Genomic DNA, 12564 nt, shown 5'->3' with positions numbered 1-12564 from the left:
AAACTCACAAGACATGTGTAGGTTCACTGGTGGTTTTGGATAGTGAATAAAATGACTATATTTGTGCTCTAGACATTTTAAGCCCTTGCATCATTTTCCAAAAAAGCACTTTAAATGACTTTTAAATTTCAATAATTGATTTACGCATGATTTTTTGAAAAAAAAACTGGTGTAATTATCCTTTAAGAAAGCTTGTACAATGATACCAGCACAGAATATATTTCCAAGCCTTGCATGACTATAAAAATGAAATAAAACTATTTCAATTACCACCTCTTGGCATTACCAGCTCTAGAAAAAGAAAGTGTTTTAAATTTGAGAGCTCATTGCCACCACTTTCTCTTAACAGTGCATTATAATGTAGAGAGAGGCAGCAGGCTTATTAGAGACAGTACAGGCTATTCTTCATGCCCTTGATGGTCTGTCTTGTTATCTCACTTGGAAAGAAGGAATTAAAGCTTATAGCTGCTGTAGCCTTCCTGCCTTTTTAATTCCAGCGTTCACTTGCAGCTCTGGGGCCACTCATCATTGGCTGTATTTTACTGCATGTGCAGGCATGGAAATCATTCCCCTGGATATAGTGAGGCAGGGTCAACTGTGAGAGCTAGAGAGGAAATAAACTGAAAGAGAGTCATGTAAGGTGATATGTTAACATTATATTTTCTGGTATGAGTTCCAACTGTGTGAAGTGAGGTGTTACAGGGATTTCATTGGCTCACTAGTAGCTGAACTGTTGTGTAATTTCCCTTTGCAATCCCAGCACATCATACTTCCATCATTCGAACCCACACAGCTCTTACGGATACACTATATTTACTGACTTTCCAGTATATTAGGTACACGTACCTTGTAAGTACAAGCAACGCAAAGAAAGAGAAGGTCAAAGGAAAATAAGTGAAAAAAACAAGAGTTTCCAAAATTGGAGTTTAAAAAGTTAAACACTACAGAGAAAATGGGGCTCCTGACAACTGTGCAAGACCTGGTAGACCACCAAAACTGTCCCTGCCAGATAAAGAGCACTTGAAGCTTTCAGACTTATAGAAGACAACTCCACACTATGTGTCTGAGAATGTGAAGGATGTGAAGCTGTGAAGAAGCCTGAGAAAAGGAAAGAACATTTGAAAATTGAATAAAGAAGCTGCTGGTGTTCCTGGAATAATGGACTGTCCATCCCAGAGTCCAGGCCTCAGCATCATTGAATGTTTTTGGGATAATTTGGATCATGAGACACAGAAAATGCAACCAACTTCTAAGACTGAACTTTTTTTTTACCTCAATTGAGCAGCACTGTGTGACATTTTCATGATGACAGACCGATAAAAATGCTCCATAATTGCTTGGAATAAAATGTCTTTGCATTAACTTTTTTTATAGTTACCATTTTGGAGATACTTTGTTTTCTATTTTTTCCTGACACTGAGAAATTGATAAAATACTCAATGATAGTTCTGACTGAAAACTAAATAAATGAAGAGTAGTCTCTGACTGAGCTCTGGTCTCTGAGTATTGTAGGCTTACAATTACTGACTGTAGGCCATTTGTTGCTGCATGGTGTATCAGTCCTCACTCTATCCTATCCATTAGGGGTGCGGGAAAAAATCGATTCTTAGTTGCATCGTGATGCGGACGTGAACGATTCTGAATCGATTCACAAATATCAAAAATCGATTTTCTAAATATTTAATTTATAACTTGGAAGTGGGTAAGTGCAGCGCCCAGATAGTCTGTGTCGGCACATAAAAACACTACTGGATGAGTAAGAAATCCAGCAGCATCCTCTGCATTAAAAGGCGTCACAACACAAATGATAAGAAGAGACATTTTGACCTTTCAACAAAGTCAAACCACCTTAGGAGCCACAAAATTTAATGTCCAGTATGTCTCAGTATGTGCTGATGTCCTAGTATAGGCTAAAAATATAAACGAAAACGCAGATTTACTTCGCTCTGCTTTAAGCTTTAGCTCAGCTACAGCAGCTTCTCGTGCTCCAAACAAGAGCACTGACTGAGAGCCGTCTAGTTCACTTGCCACATCACTTCCATTTGTTTTATTAAAAAAGATATTGGAAGTAAATTCATTATGGATCATTACAAATACTTTGCTTTAAAACTACCAAGTCACTTTAAATAACAATAACACTGAGTCACTAAGTCACTTTAAAATCTATATTGTCTCTACATTCTGTGTATATTTTGTGTATATTTTGTATATATATTTCAGTTGTTTCTTCTTGTATCTTTATTTTTACTTATTTACTTTCTGTAGAGTGATTAGCTGAAGCATTTCAATGTCATGTTGTGCAAATGACAAATAAACTTGAAACTTGAACTCGAAATTTGAGCTCACACAGTGAGAAAATTTAAATGCTACATAGAAAAAAAAGATGCATCGAGATTTTATAATCGCATCGCAGCCCTCTGAATCGTGATCGAATCGAATCATGAGGTGCCTAGAGATTCCCACCCCTACTAGCCATTAATTCAAAGTGACCACAATAGGACCACTGTTGCCAGATATTATTTGGGACCATTTTTAACACAGTGTCAGTGACACTGAAATTATAAGGGCATGGAAGTGTTTGTGACACTGGTGCAAGTGTTTCTGGTGTAGCAGTGATGGTCATACAGTGATTCCTTGCCATTGATGGTTAGCTAGAGAGGGACTGACAAACAGCTGGGTTAAAGTCAGTAACTGTGAACTACCAAGTGCACATATGGTCAATTCTTTTGCTTTTGTCATACACTGAAGATGAATATGAGCCAATATATCAGAATTTCAGCTTTTATTTCCTTATATTTACATTTAGATGTAACAATGTAGAACATGGCATTTTTTTGTTTTCAACTCACCCATTTTTCAAGTGTGCCAAGATATTGAAAAATATGACTGATAGATCTTTCTTGTTGCCCAGGTGTGTCCTGCTAGATTAATTGTTTAAATAATTAATAGCTCTGATTATCTACTTTTGTTTGGATGCCTGAGTTTTTGCTTGTGAAAACTGCATTTGTTGTTAAAAAGATAAACCAGCATCGAGACTAGAGAGTTGTCTAAGGGAAGAGCCATTGCAAAAGCATTAGGCACAGCCAATGCAACAATTTGGAATATGTTGAAAAAGAATGAAACCACTGGTGTACTAACCACGAGACATCAAACACGTTGTCCAAGGAAAACAACAGCAATTGATGACAGAAACATTGTGAGTTCTGTGAAGACAAATCCAAAACAAACAGTCAGTGACATCACCAACAACCTCCACATTGCCTCCAAGGTATCACAATCCGCCATTCAAAGAAGACATATAGAGCAGAAATGTAGAGGCCATGCCACGAAATGCAAACCACTCATCAGCAAAATGTATTGGAAGGCCAGATTGGAATTAGCAAAGAAATACATGACTGATGAAACCAAGATTAACATATAGCAAAGTGATGGAAAGGCCAAAGTGTGGAGTGATCATGTTCATGATCCAAAACATACGAGCATCAATTAAGCATGGTGGAGGTAGTATCATGGCTTAAGCTTGCATGGCTGCTTTTGGAACAGGCTCACTAATCTTTATTGATGACTTAACTCATGAGGGTAGCAGCAAAATTAATTCAGAAGCCTACAGAAGAATGCTGTCTTTCATCCTATTTCGTGCATAATAATGTCAAAAGATTCAGAGAATTCAGACTAATCTATGTATGTAAATGGTAAGGCCAAAAAACATTAATAAACGCCTGTGACCTTTGACCCCTTAGACAGCACTGCATTACAAACCTCCATGCTTCTGTGATAGATTTCATCACATAGGTTTGGGAATACTGTGACAAAATGTTGTCAGAAAACACTGCCCATCGCTGCATCCACATGTGGAGCTGTACTCTGCACAGTGGAAAGGATTAACATCTAGAAACGCTGCCGACTTTTCTGGGTTCGGGCTCATCTGAAATGGAATGCACAGCAGAAATGTGTATTGTGGTTTGATGAGTCAGCTTTTCAAATTGTTTATAAAAATAATGAACATCATGTTCATTGGGCCAAAGAAATACGATATTGTACAGATAATCACCAGTGTAAATCCAAAATCTAGGCTCTGTCATGGTCTGGAAGAGTTTATTAGTGGGTGACTTAACCAACTTAACCACCATTAATGCTGAACACATTTTGGAGCAACATATGCTGCCTTTTATATGCTGTCTCTTTCAGGGACACCAATGCTTATTTCAACATGACAGCACCAAAACACATTCTACACATTTTACAACAGTCTGAGAATGCAGGTGCCAGACTGGCATACCTGCAGTCTACAACTGTCTCCCACTGAAAACGTGCATCTTATTAAATTCATAATATGAATTTTGGGAGGAATTTTTGAGGAAGGTGATGTAACACAGAGTAAATGTCATCAAATTTGGAATGAGTGTATATTAACAAGAAAGCAATTGAGTTAATAAGATAAAAGATAAAATGTGTTTTTGTTCTATTCACATCTGTTCACATACTATTTTACAATTACAGAGTATTAATTATCATTTAAAAACTTGAGTGTCCATTTATAACAATTTTGGATGTATAATGAAAACACATTTTTGTTTCTGCAATGAAGGCGGTATTAATCATAATACAGCACTGATGCGAAGCCCACTCCAAACAACACATATCATGAAAAAGATATATTTTTGAAAGCCATGTATAATGTGTTTAGAACCAAACCTTTCCAATATTGAATAAAACTTCTTAAAATATCTTTTAGGGAAGAGTTTATAATATATAACCCATTAAATGGCCAGGACCAAAGTTTATTATGTACTTCTGTGACCTAAGAAAAACTCTTGAATTGAATGCCCTGTGGTTACTGAATAAGAAGCCTTAATATGTAATAAGCCTGGGATTTTAAGGAGTTCAATCCATTTTGTTTGAGCTCTTATATAAAATAACACAAATTCAGCAAGTGATTGCACACCTTTAAATGCTACTTTAGTTATTTATTCGCAGTTTAAAGTTAGTTATTTAGACTTCACTGATAGTTCTGCCCTCTAGTTATTTAAGATCTATCATCATTTCAACTCTAGAGCTTGAGGTTCGCTCTCAAAACATTTATTTAGGTTTCAGTTCTGCTCTCTAGCTGTTCCCTTAGTCTTTGAACGGCTGTGATGAATGACAGACACAATAATAAACGGTCTTCACCGGCTGTCGTCATCACCGTCATCGCCATCATCACCATCATCACCGTCCGTCATCGGCAAGCAATTGAACTTCAACAACAACAACAAATAAGTATATAAATAAATAATACCAGCACTGCGCATGCGCGGGGCTGTGTGCGCTGGAGGAGCGATGGGACGCGAGTGAAGAAGTGGCGAGGATCCCTCTCTGCAAACCGGGTATCACTTAGCTTTTTTCCTCGTTAACTCAGCACAGCCTGTTGATTAAACAGCCTTAGATGGACATGAGAAGGTAGATGGAGTGATGAGCAGAAAGGGAAAGCGGAGAAAAGGGAAGGAAGATGCTGCTCTCTGCAAACATGACTGATGGTAGTAGTGGATTCTGTGTAATAACATTTAGTGTAGATTAATGAGAACGTTGGTTTATTGGCCTGAACGTGTGCTAAGCTACATGAAGCCTAAGTATGTCAGAGTTTTGCTATTAGGAGTTATCAACGTCGTTTGACGGCTTAGTGAGACTGATGAGATGTTTAAGCGGTCATGTTTACTGGGGTCGATCAGTCAGTCGATTTTCAGGACCTCGGACAGCGACTGTACACAGTTGGCGCTCGTTCCATACTAAAACGCGCAGCTCTGTAAACATGCGGATAAACAGATTAGGCGATTGCACCGAGTAAGGACTTTTATAGACGTCGAATGACGCAATCAGAGCTTGGCAGACAGACATATCACTTGACCATATACACTCTGAAAAAACAAATAAGTTTCCCAAGTGGGTCTTGACTTGGACTTGTGGTTCTAGGCAAAATCTTCAAGTACATACTTTAAAAAGTTCTTCAATGGTTCTTCAGTATAGTCAGAGGTTCTGTTTAGAGCTAGGAATTCTACATCGAACCATTTCTTTGCGCTGTGAAATGGTTCTTCAGATTGATGGAGAATGTTTTGTATATTGCTGCTGTCAATCTTGAATTTTGTCGTTTTTCAGTTTTGGACATTTCAAAAATGCCTTTTGCCCCTTTGCATTGTGTGTAAATTTCATAATTAATGAACCAAAAGAAACGGTCCAAAATTACTTGGAAAAAAGTCTGGTTCCATTACCTTACTTTAGAAGTAAAGTATGTTTTTCCACTCTGCTTAAAGTTATCATTTTGGAGATACGAGGTTTTGTTCCGACAACAGCGATACGGTTCTGTGTAGAACTTTCTTGAAAATTGTTTGCTATAGCACACAAAAGTTTGTGAACGAACTTTAAGCTGGCTTCACAAAGCAGTTACTATGCTATCCCAGGTGGTTGTTAAGGTGTTGTTATGATGTCAAGCTTGTACCAATGGAAGAACCCTTTTTGGTTACATTTTGTGGAGGTTCTTTCAACTTTGAAAAGTGTCCTCACGCTCACATATTTCATTTACAGAAATGGTTCTATAAATGACAATCTATGGAAAGGTTCTTTAGGGAGCCAAAAGTAGTAGTTCTATGGAATCATTGGAAAGAACCCATTTGATATCTTTGTTTTTAAGAGTGTTTGCTCAAGCCTTCTTTATCATGGTACTTAAAAGTAATCAGCATTGCGGAGGTGGTCTTGAGGTTTGAGATGCATTGAATGCAGTAGTCAACGCTGAGGAACAGTGCCATCGTGGGATTCATTCATGGTTTAATGTGTTCTGGCTCCAAAACACCTGATTCAGCTAATCAACTAATGAGCACTTCATCAGTTGAATCAGCTGTGTTAGGAAAACAAAGACTGAAGAGCAGGGAGAAGCATTGATGTAGATGGTCACACAGACAGAGAGAGAGAGAGAGAGAGAGAGAGAGAGAGAAAGAGAGAGGAGCATGTTTATGGTCTCTGTGTGAGAGAGTGACTCATCTGTGGGCGGCCAGTCACCTCTGAAACAGTAACAGCCGAAACAGGCGCATCCATTTCACTCTGGCGTTCAAATACGCAAAAAGGTGCCTCAAGGGTTATAGAGGAACCACTTTTTGGTGCCTCATAGAGCCATGTTTGAAGAAGTGAGTCATGATTTCGAAGACATAATGCAGATATTCTGTACCAGATTAAGACTTTATCCATGAACATTTACCATATGTGGAGATTTTTCAAACTTTACAAAGGTTTGCCACACTCACATTTTTCATTTACAAAAATGTTCTGCAAATTCTGCAAAGAACAACCAATTTAATTTTTTTAGGGGTTTAAAATGTTTCATAGAGAATTAGAAGTAACCCTCCTTTGTATTGTATTTATACCCTAGTCACTATTATGAATAAGTAAATCTGCTTAATAGGGCACCTATTATAAAGGGGACCTAGTAAGACCTGGTCTACAGAACGCTGGCCAAAAACAAGATTAGTGGCCAGCAAATAAGCTTTATCCATAATGATGAATGATGAACCACTGGTCAGTATTCAGACTGCCACTGTATTTGTCACTGTGACTGAAGCTGACTTTATGTATGCTGTGATATGTGTTTTCTATAGGTCTAAGAGATGGCCTCTTGCTCAGAGGTCTGTGGGTCAGAGCGCTCAGCGCGCTTTAAAAGCATGGCAGGCTCTGGTTGCCATGGTTTCGGAGTTCGCTCCTACCTGCACCATTTCTATGAGGAGTGCACGGCTTCCATGTGGGATCAAGAGGACGCTCAGAGTCAGACTACATCACCACAGTGGTGGAGCTCAGGTCTCTGCAAGGTATGGACACAGTACTGGAGCAAAATCATGGTTAAACAAAGTGAAAAGGGTACATGTTTTCCAGACATACAGTATGTAATGTGTCATATGTTATTATATGCCTGAAATATTTACAACCAATTCGCATGGGATAGGGGATTACAGTAAGTAGACGGGGAAAGTTGAACAAACCTTCAGTTAGCTTGACGAAGCAAGTGCTATGTAATTCCAGGTGGTTGTTAAGGTTTTGCTAGCTTTGCCTTTTGCTATGTTATTTCAGGTAGTTGCTATTGTATGTTGAAGCAATAAGCCACGAGTGGCTGTGCATTACTGCAATTTTGTCATGGGAAGGATGTTCTTAGGCATGACGGCAAGCGGAGTGCCTCAAACACCCTTCCCAGGTGTGTTATCACTGGGAAGGGTGTTTTAGGCACTCCGCTTCCCGTCATGCCTAAGAACACCCTTCCCATGACAAAATCGAGGTAACACACAGTCTCAAATGGCATATTGCTTTTATAAAATGGCGACCAGCAGAAAATAATTTGTTATTATTAATAATAATTGACATAAACAAATATTTCCCCAAGAAATGTGTAGTTCCTATAGAGTACGGTATCGTTGCCATGTACATGTATATTGTATACAATGTATATTGTGGTCATTTTATGAATTTTTGTCATATAACAATGAACATATCATAATACAGCACTGTTTAATGCAAAAATGTTTGCTTTATAAGTACTTTTTGGTCACCAAATTACCACCGTGAGTCTTATTTAGCACCAATCCAGCAGTGCCCTCTTCTCACGCTGGGGCTGAATCTCAATGTCTCCCTGCTCCCTACATAGTGCAGTACGTAGGAATTCAAATATTGGATCCTGCAGCCCAGCAGTGCAAAATAGAGCGAAGAAATAGTCATTTGGGACTCAGTCACATCCATACTCACCTATTATGATCCATCCATACTGCACTATTTGGCTGTAGAGGCTAGAATTTCTAAACTTTTATGGCTAGCACTATTTCGGTGGTACGGAGCCATTTGGGATTCAGCCTGGGTTTGACACCACTTCTGACTGAAACACGAACATTTGAAGCAAGTAATCAATTCTAGTGACATTTTTAGACTTTTATACTGCTGTTTTACAGTTAATCAGACCGTAAGTATTAATGATGGAGTTGTTTAGGCTGTTGGCTCTTTTAGCCTGTTAGCTAGCTGACCAGCCTAGTTCTAGTTAAGAACATATGTTGCCAGCCCCTCAGTCTAAACAAAAAAGGGTTCTAATATATATATATATATATATATATATAAATAATGTGTGTGTGTGTGTGTGTGTGTGTGTGTGTGTGTGTGCGCTAGTATGTATGTAATGTCTATGAGTGTAAGTGTGAAAGATTGAAAGATGACAGATGTCCTTAGTAACATCATTTGTGGAAGTCAGATGTGAATTTTCTCAACATTCTGCCATTCATTTTTTATGGGAAAAAATAACTGTGTTTGAAAAATTGTACAATAAAAAGGTAGAACAGTAAAACAAAGAATAGTAAGACAGCTTTGTCAAGCCAACTTAATTATACACAATTTACCTAGTTCAAATGTATACAACATTTCCAAATGAATAAGATATTATCACACTTACTTAGATACTTTCAGCAAAAATTGCGATTATGTTAGTCATGTGGAAATTATGTACGGGAAACCGGGGGGGTTGTAACACTTTTCATCTCAGTCTCAATAATTCTGTAGTTGTTTGTGCTATAACTTTTTAAACTTTATATAAAACAACCACATTTGTGAGTTACAAACAGCAACAAATATCTACTCACCAAACAAACATGTTTTTGTCAAGTAATAAGAATGAGAGTTCCATTGTTTCAATCTGTCTCACTACATGAAATGGCTCGTCCCCTCTCTCTCAGGTTTCTCTTGCTTTTGGAGCAGTAGTTTTAGCCGTGGGCTTGGTGGTCCTGACAGTGGGCTTTGCCGTCCCCTCCCGCATTGAAGCCTTTGGAGAGGGGGAGCTGCTGTTTGTGGACCGCCAGGCCGTGCAGTATAACCAGGGGCTGCATATGTGCGTGCAGGCCGGCACAGGCATGCTGAGCCTGGGAGGGCTGCTGATGGCTGCTGGGCTGCTGGTGTCTGCCTTCTCCAGACCAGCGGGCAGAGAGGGTGAGCACAGTCCACAGACCACTGGGAAAGAGAAGAAGGGGGGCAGTGGAGGGCAGATTGGAGCGATTGGAAGGAGCAACACAAGCCTCGTCACTAAAGCTCCGAGCCCAGCAGCAGGGGATGGGGCTGTACCTGTCAGTCTCTCTAAGGTGGAGAACATCCAGCCTACTCCTTAAATAACCCACCCAAACTCAGCCCTCTAAAGACCTGGATACACTAGGTAGGCCTGTTGTGATTTGATCCAAAGAGAGAAAAATCTTACCAGTGATGAAGTTTACACCTGGTCGTTTTAAGTGTCTTAATTATCAGGATTATAACAGAACAGAGATTATCCACATAAAAGAATGTATGTGTGCACCCGATACAAATACAAATCCCATATCACTTCAGGAGGCGACATATTCTGGCCAAGAGGTCTTCAAATCTGACCATTTATCCAGTTTTTAGTTCTGAACTGCTGATGTAATTATTAATTACCTACCAGCGATTACAAAATCCAGAATGTGGATTCAAGGTTCAGATGTGAAGACCTCTGTACGCAGATGTTATACAAGTGTAAATACTCTAGATGTCCAGATCCAGACACTCTTTCTAATTAACAATCACCATGCCCAATATCAATCTTGGACTAAAAGTTATAAAGCCCCCCAACACTGGACTGTGAAGCAATGGAACTGCGTCCTCTGGAGAGATAGAGCTCCATCCAATACCTTTGGGATGAGTTGGAGTGGTCTAGAACTGATCATCCAACATCAGTACCTGACCTCACTAATGCTCTGGTGGCTGTCTGCAATCACGTCCTCACAGCAATGCTCCAACATCCAGTGTAAAGCCTTCCCAGAAGAGTAGAAGCTGGATTTCAGAAGAAACATGGGATGAGTCAGTGTCTACAAACTTTTGGACAGCGCACATTCATTACTTCATAGCACATGATCGTGATGATTGGCCTCTTGTAAACATTGATTGGCAAAGTTGTCGCCTTCCGCTATGCTTAAGGACATGACCAACGCCCTCCAGAACCCCATGTTTTAAATAGAACAGATAAAAGAAACCTTCATAAGGCCATTGGTTGTCATGTTATCAACTGATTTGTACATTGCACCCCATATAACAGTTGGCTTTCAATCTGACAAACCAGAAATGTATTTGATTACTGTGCAAAAGTGGTTGTCAGGAAATAATGCAGATAGAAGTCGCATGAAATGACTGGGCGTAAATGGGGTCAGTATCTCACACCTGAAGAGACCATGTGCAAAGACTTGGGACTTTTCTGAACCAATGAAACATAGAAAGTTTGGGTTCTAATATTTACAATTTCTGCTGCCACCTTTGTCAAAGGAACAAACAGAGCAAACAAGGCGATTAAAATCAAATTAGGTCAGAATCAAGTCCATAAATATTGCAGCTTGTCTTTGCAGTGAATCCTGTTCGTTCACTGCGCTGAATTGGCAGCTGCTGTCCATGTAATTGTCATGAGATTCCAATATCTGCTGCCTTGGTGTATCCAGGCCTTTCTGAGAAATGAAAAATGTCCAGGGAGAAAATTGGTTGCAAATGGTTTCATTTAGTGTGTGGTAGTCTGTGCAGTCTCTAATTGATTTATAATTTAAAATCAATCATGTCAATCGTGCTGTTCATTATTATTGTTAGGATCATTTCTTTCTGTTTTCTGTTCGAGATAAAATCAGAAATTGCTTGGTAACATGGTTACTCACATGGCCAAGTTAATGGTAAAAAAAATCAGAGGGTCGACTCACACTCACCCACTCCTTTGTGGTTACCTGGCAACCTCTTGCTCATATAATCCACCTTATTGAGTGGCACAATGATTATAATGATGTTGGAGTCGTGGCTCACTTCCTCATTTACGGCAGTCCTGAAGAGGAACATGGTGTTGTTGATCTGCATAGGCACTTCAATGCAATGTACCTTAATCGCTTCACCTAAAGGAGCACTTGAGTCAAAATGTAACCACTGGAAATCTGTTGTAAATATACCTGTTCACCTCCTACAGTGGTGCCACAGTAGTTTCTGGAGCACAGTTTTCTGGTTTAAAGACTAAACTCACCTTCTGAAGAGGTATCTTAATGGTAAGAGGGACTTAGTAGGTACTGAGAAGTACTACTTGAGGGTGGACTGAAGGTCAGTATGGTACGCTCTTACAAAAGATGGTTCTTCAAGGGTTCTTTAGTAAAAAAATGGTTCTATTTGCATGATTAATGGGTTCTTTGCATCGTGAAAGGTTCTTCAGATTGATGGAGAATGTGCTGTAGATGGTTCTAATAGCACCTTTTTGAAAAGTGTTCTATACAGCACCAAAAAGGGGTCTGCTATTGTTATGAAGACAAGCTTATAACAAGAGAAGAACCCTTTTCAAAAGGTGCTATAAAGAACCATCTACAGCACATTCTCCATCAATTGGAAGAACCCTTGTACGATGCAAAGAACCCTTCGATCATGCAAAGGGTTCTTTGAGTGTTCATGGTTTTATATAGAGCCATTTTCTTAACTAAATAACAGAGGTGTGGACTTGAGGCAAATGCCCTGGACTCGACTCTGACTCGACTTCGACTTGAGAAAATCGGGAAA

At 39.2% G+C, this 12564-nt stretch overlaps 1 protein-coding gene across 1 annotated transcript; it reads left to right on the top strand.

The window, feature by feature from the left end:
• Positions 1 to 5285: 5285 nt before the first annotated feature.
• nrsn1l (neurensin 1-like) lies at positions 5286 to 12229 on the top strand. The gene is made up of 3 exons (XM_036566199.1): positions 5286 to 5366; positions 7623 to 7829; positions 9726 to 12229. Exons 2-3 carry the CDS (start codon positions 7632 to 7634, stop codon positions 10149 to 10151), a joined length of 624 nt encoding a protein of 207 aa, XP_036422092.1. The 5' UTR covers positions 5286 to 5366; positions 7623 to 7631; the 3' UTR covers positions 10152 to 12229.
• The last annotated feature ends 335 nt before the right edge of the window (positions 12230 to 12564 follow it).

This window comes from Colossoma macropomum, unplaced genomic scaffold (assembly GCF_904425465.1).
Source record: "Colossoma macropomum unplaced genomic scaffold, Colossoma_macropomum, whole genome shotgun sequence".
NCBI classification, from domain to species: Eukaryota; Metazoa; Chordata; class Actinopteri; order Characiformes; family Serrasalmidae; genus Colossoma; species Colossoma macropomum.
The sequence above is the reverse complement of the archived record's forward strand: the minus strand, read 5'-3'. Positions and strand labels throughout refer to the sequence as shown.

Excerpts from the sequence above, each read along its gene's own strand:
- nrsn1l (XM_036566199.1), top strand. The coding sequence starts at position 7,632 with ATGGCCTCTTGCTCAGAGGTCTGTGGGTCAGAGCGCTCAGCGCGCTTT. Across the intron at positions 7,830-9,725 it reads GGAGCTCAGGTCTCTGCAAG|GTTTCTCTTGCTTTTGGAGC; the intron begins GTATGGACACAG and ends CCTCTCTCTCAG.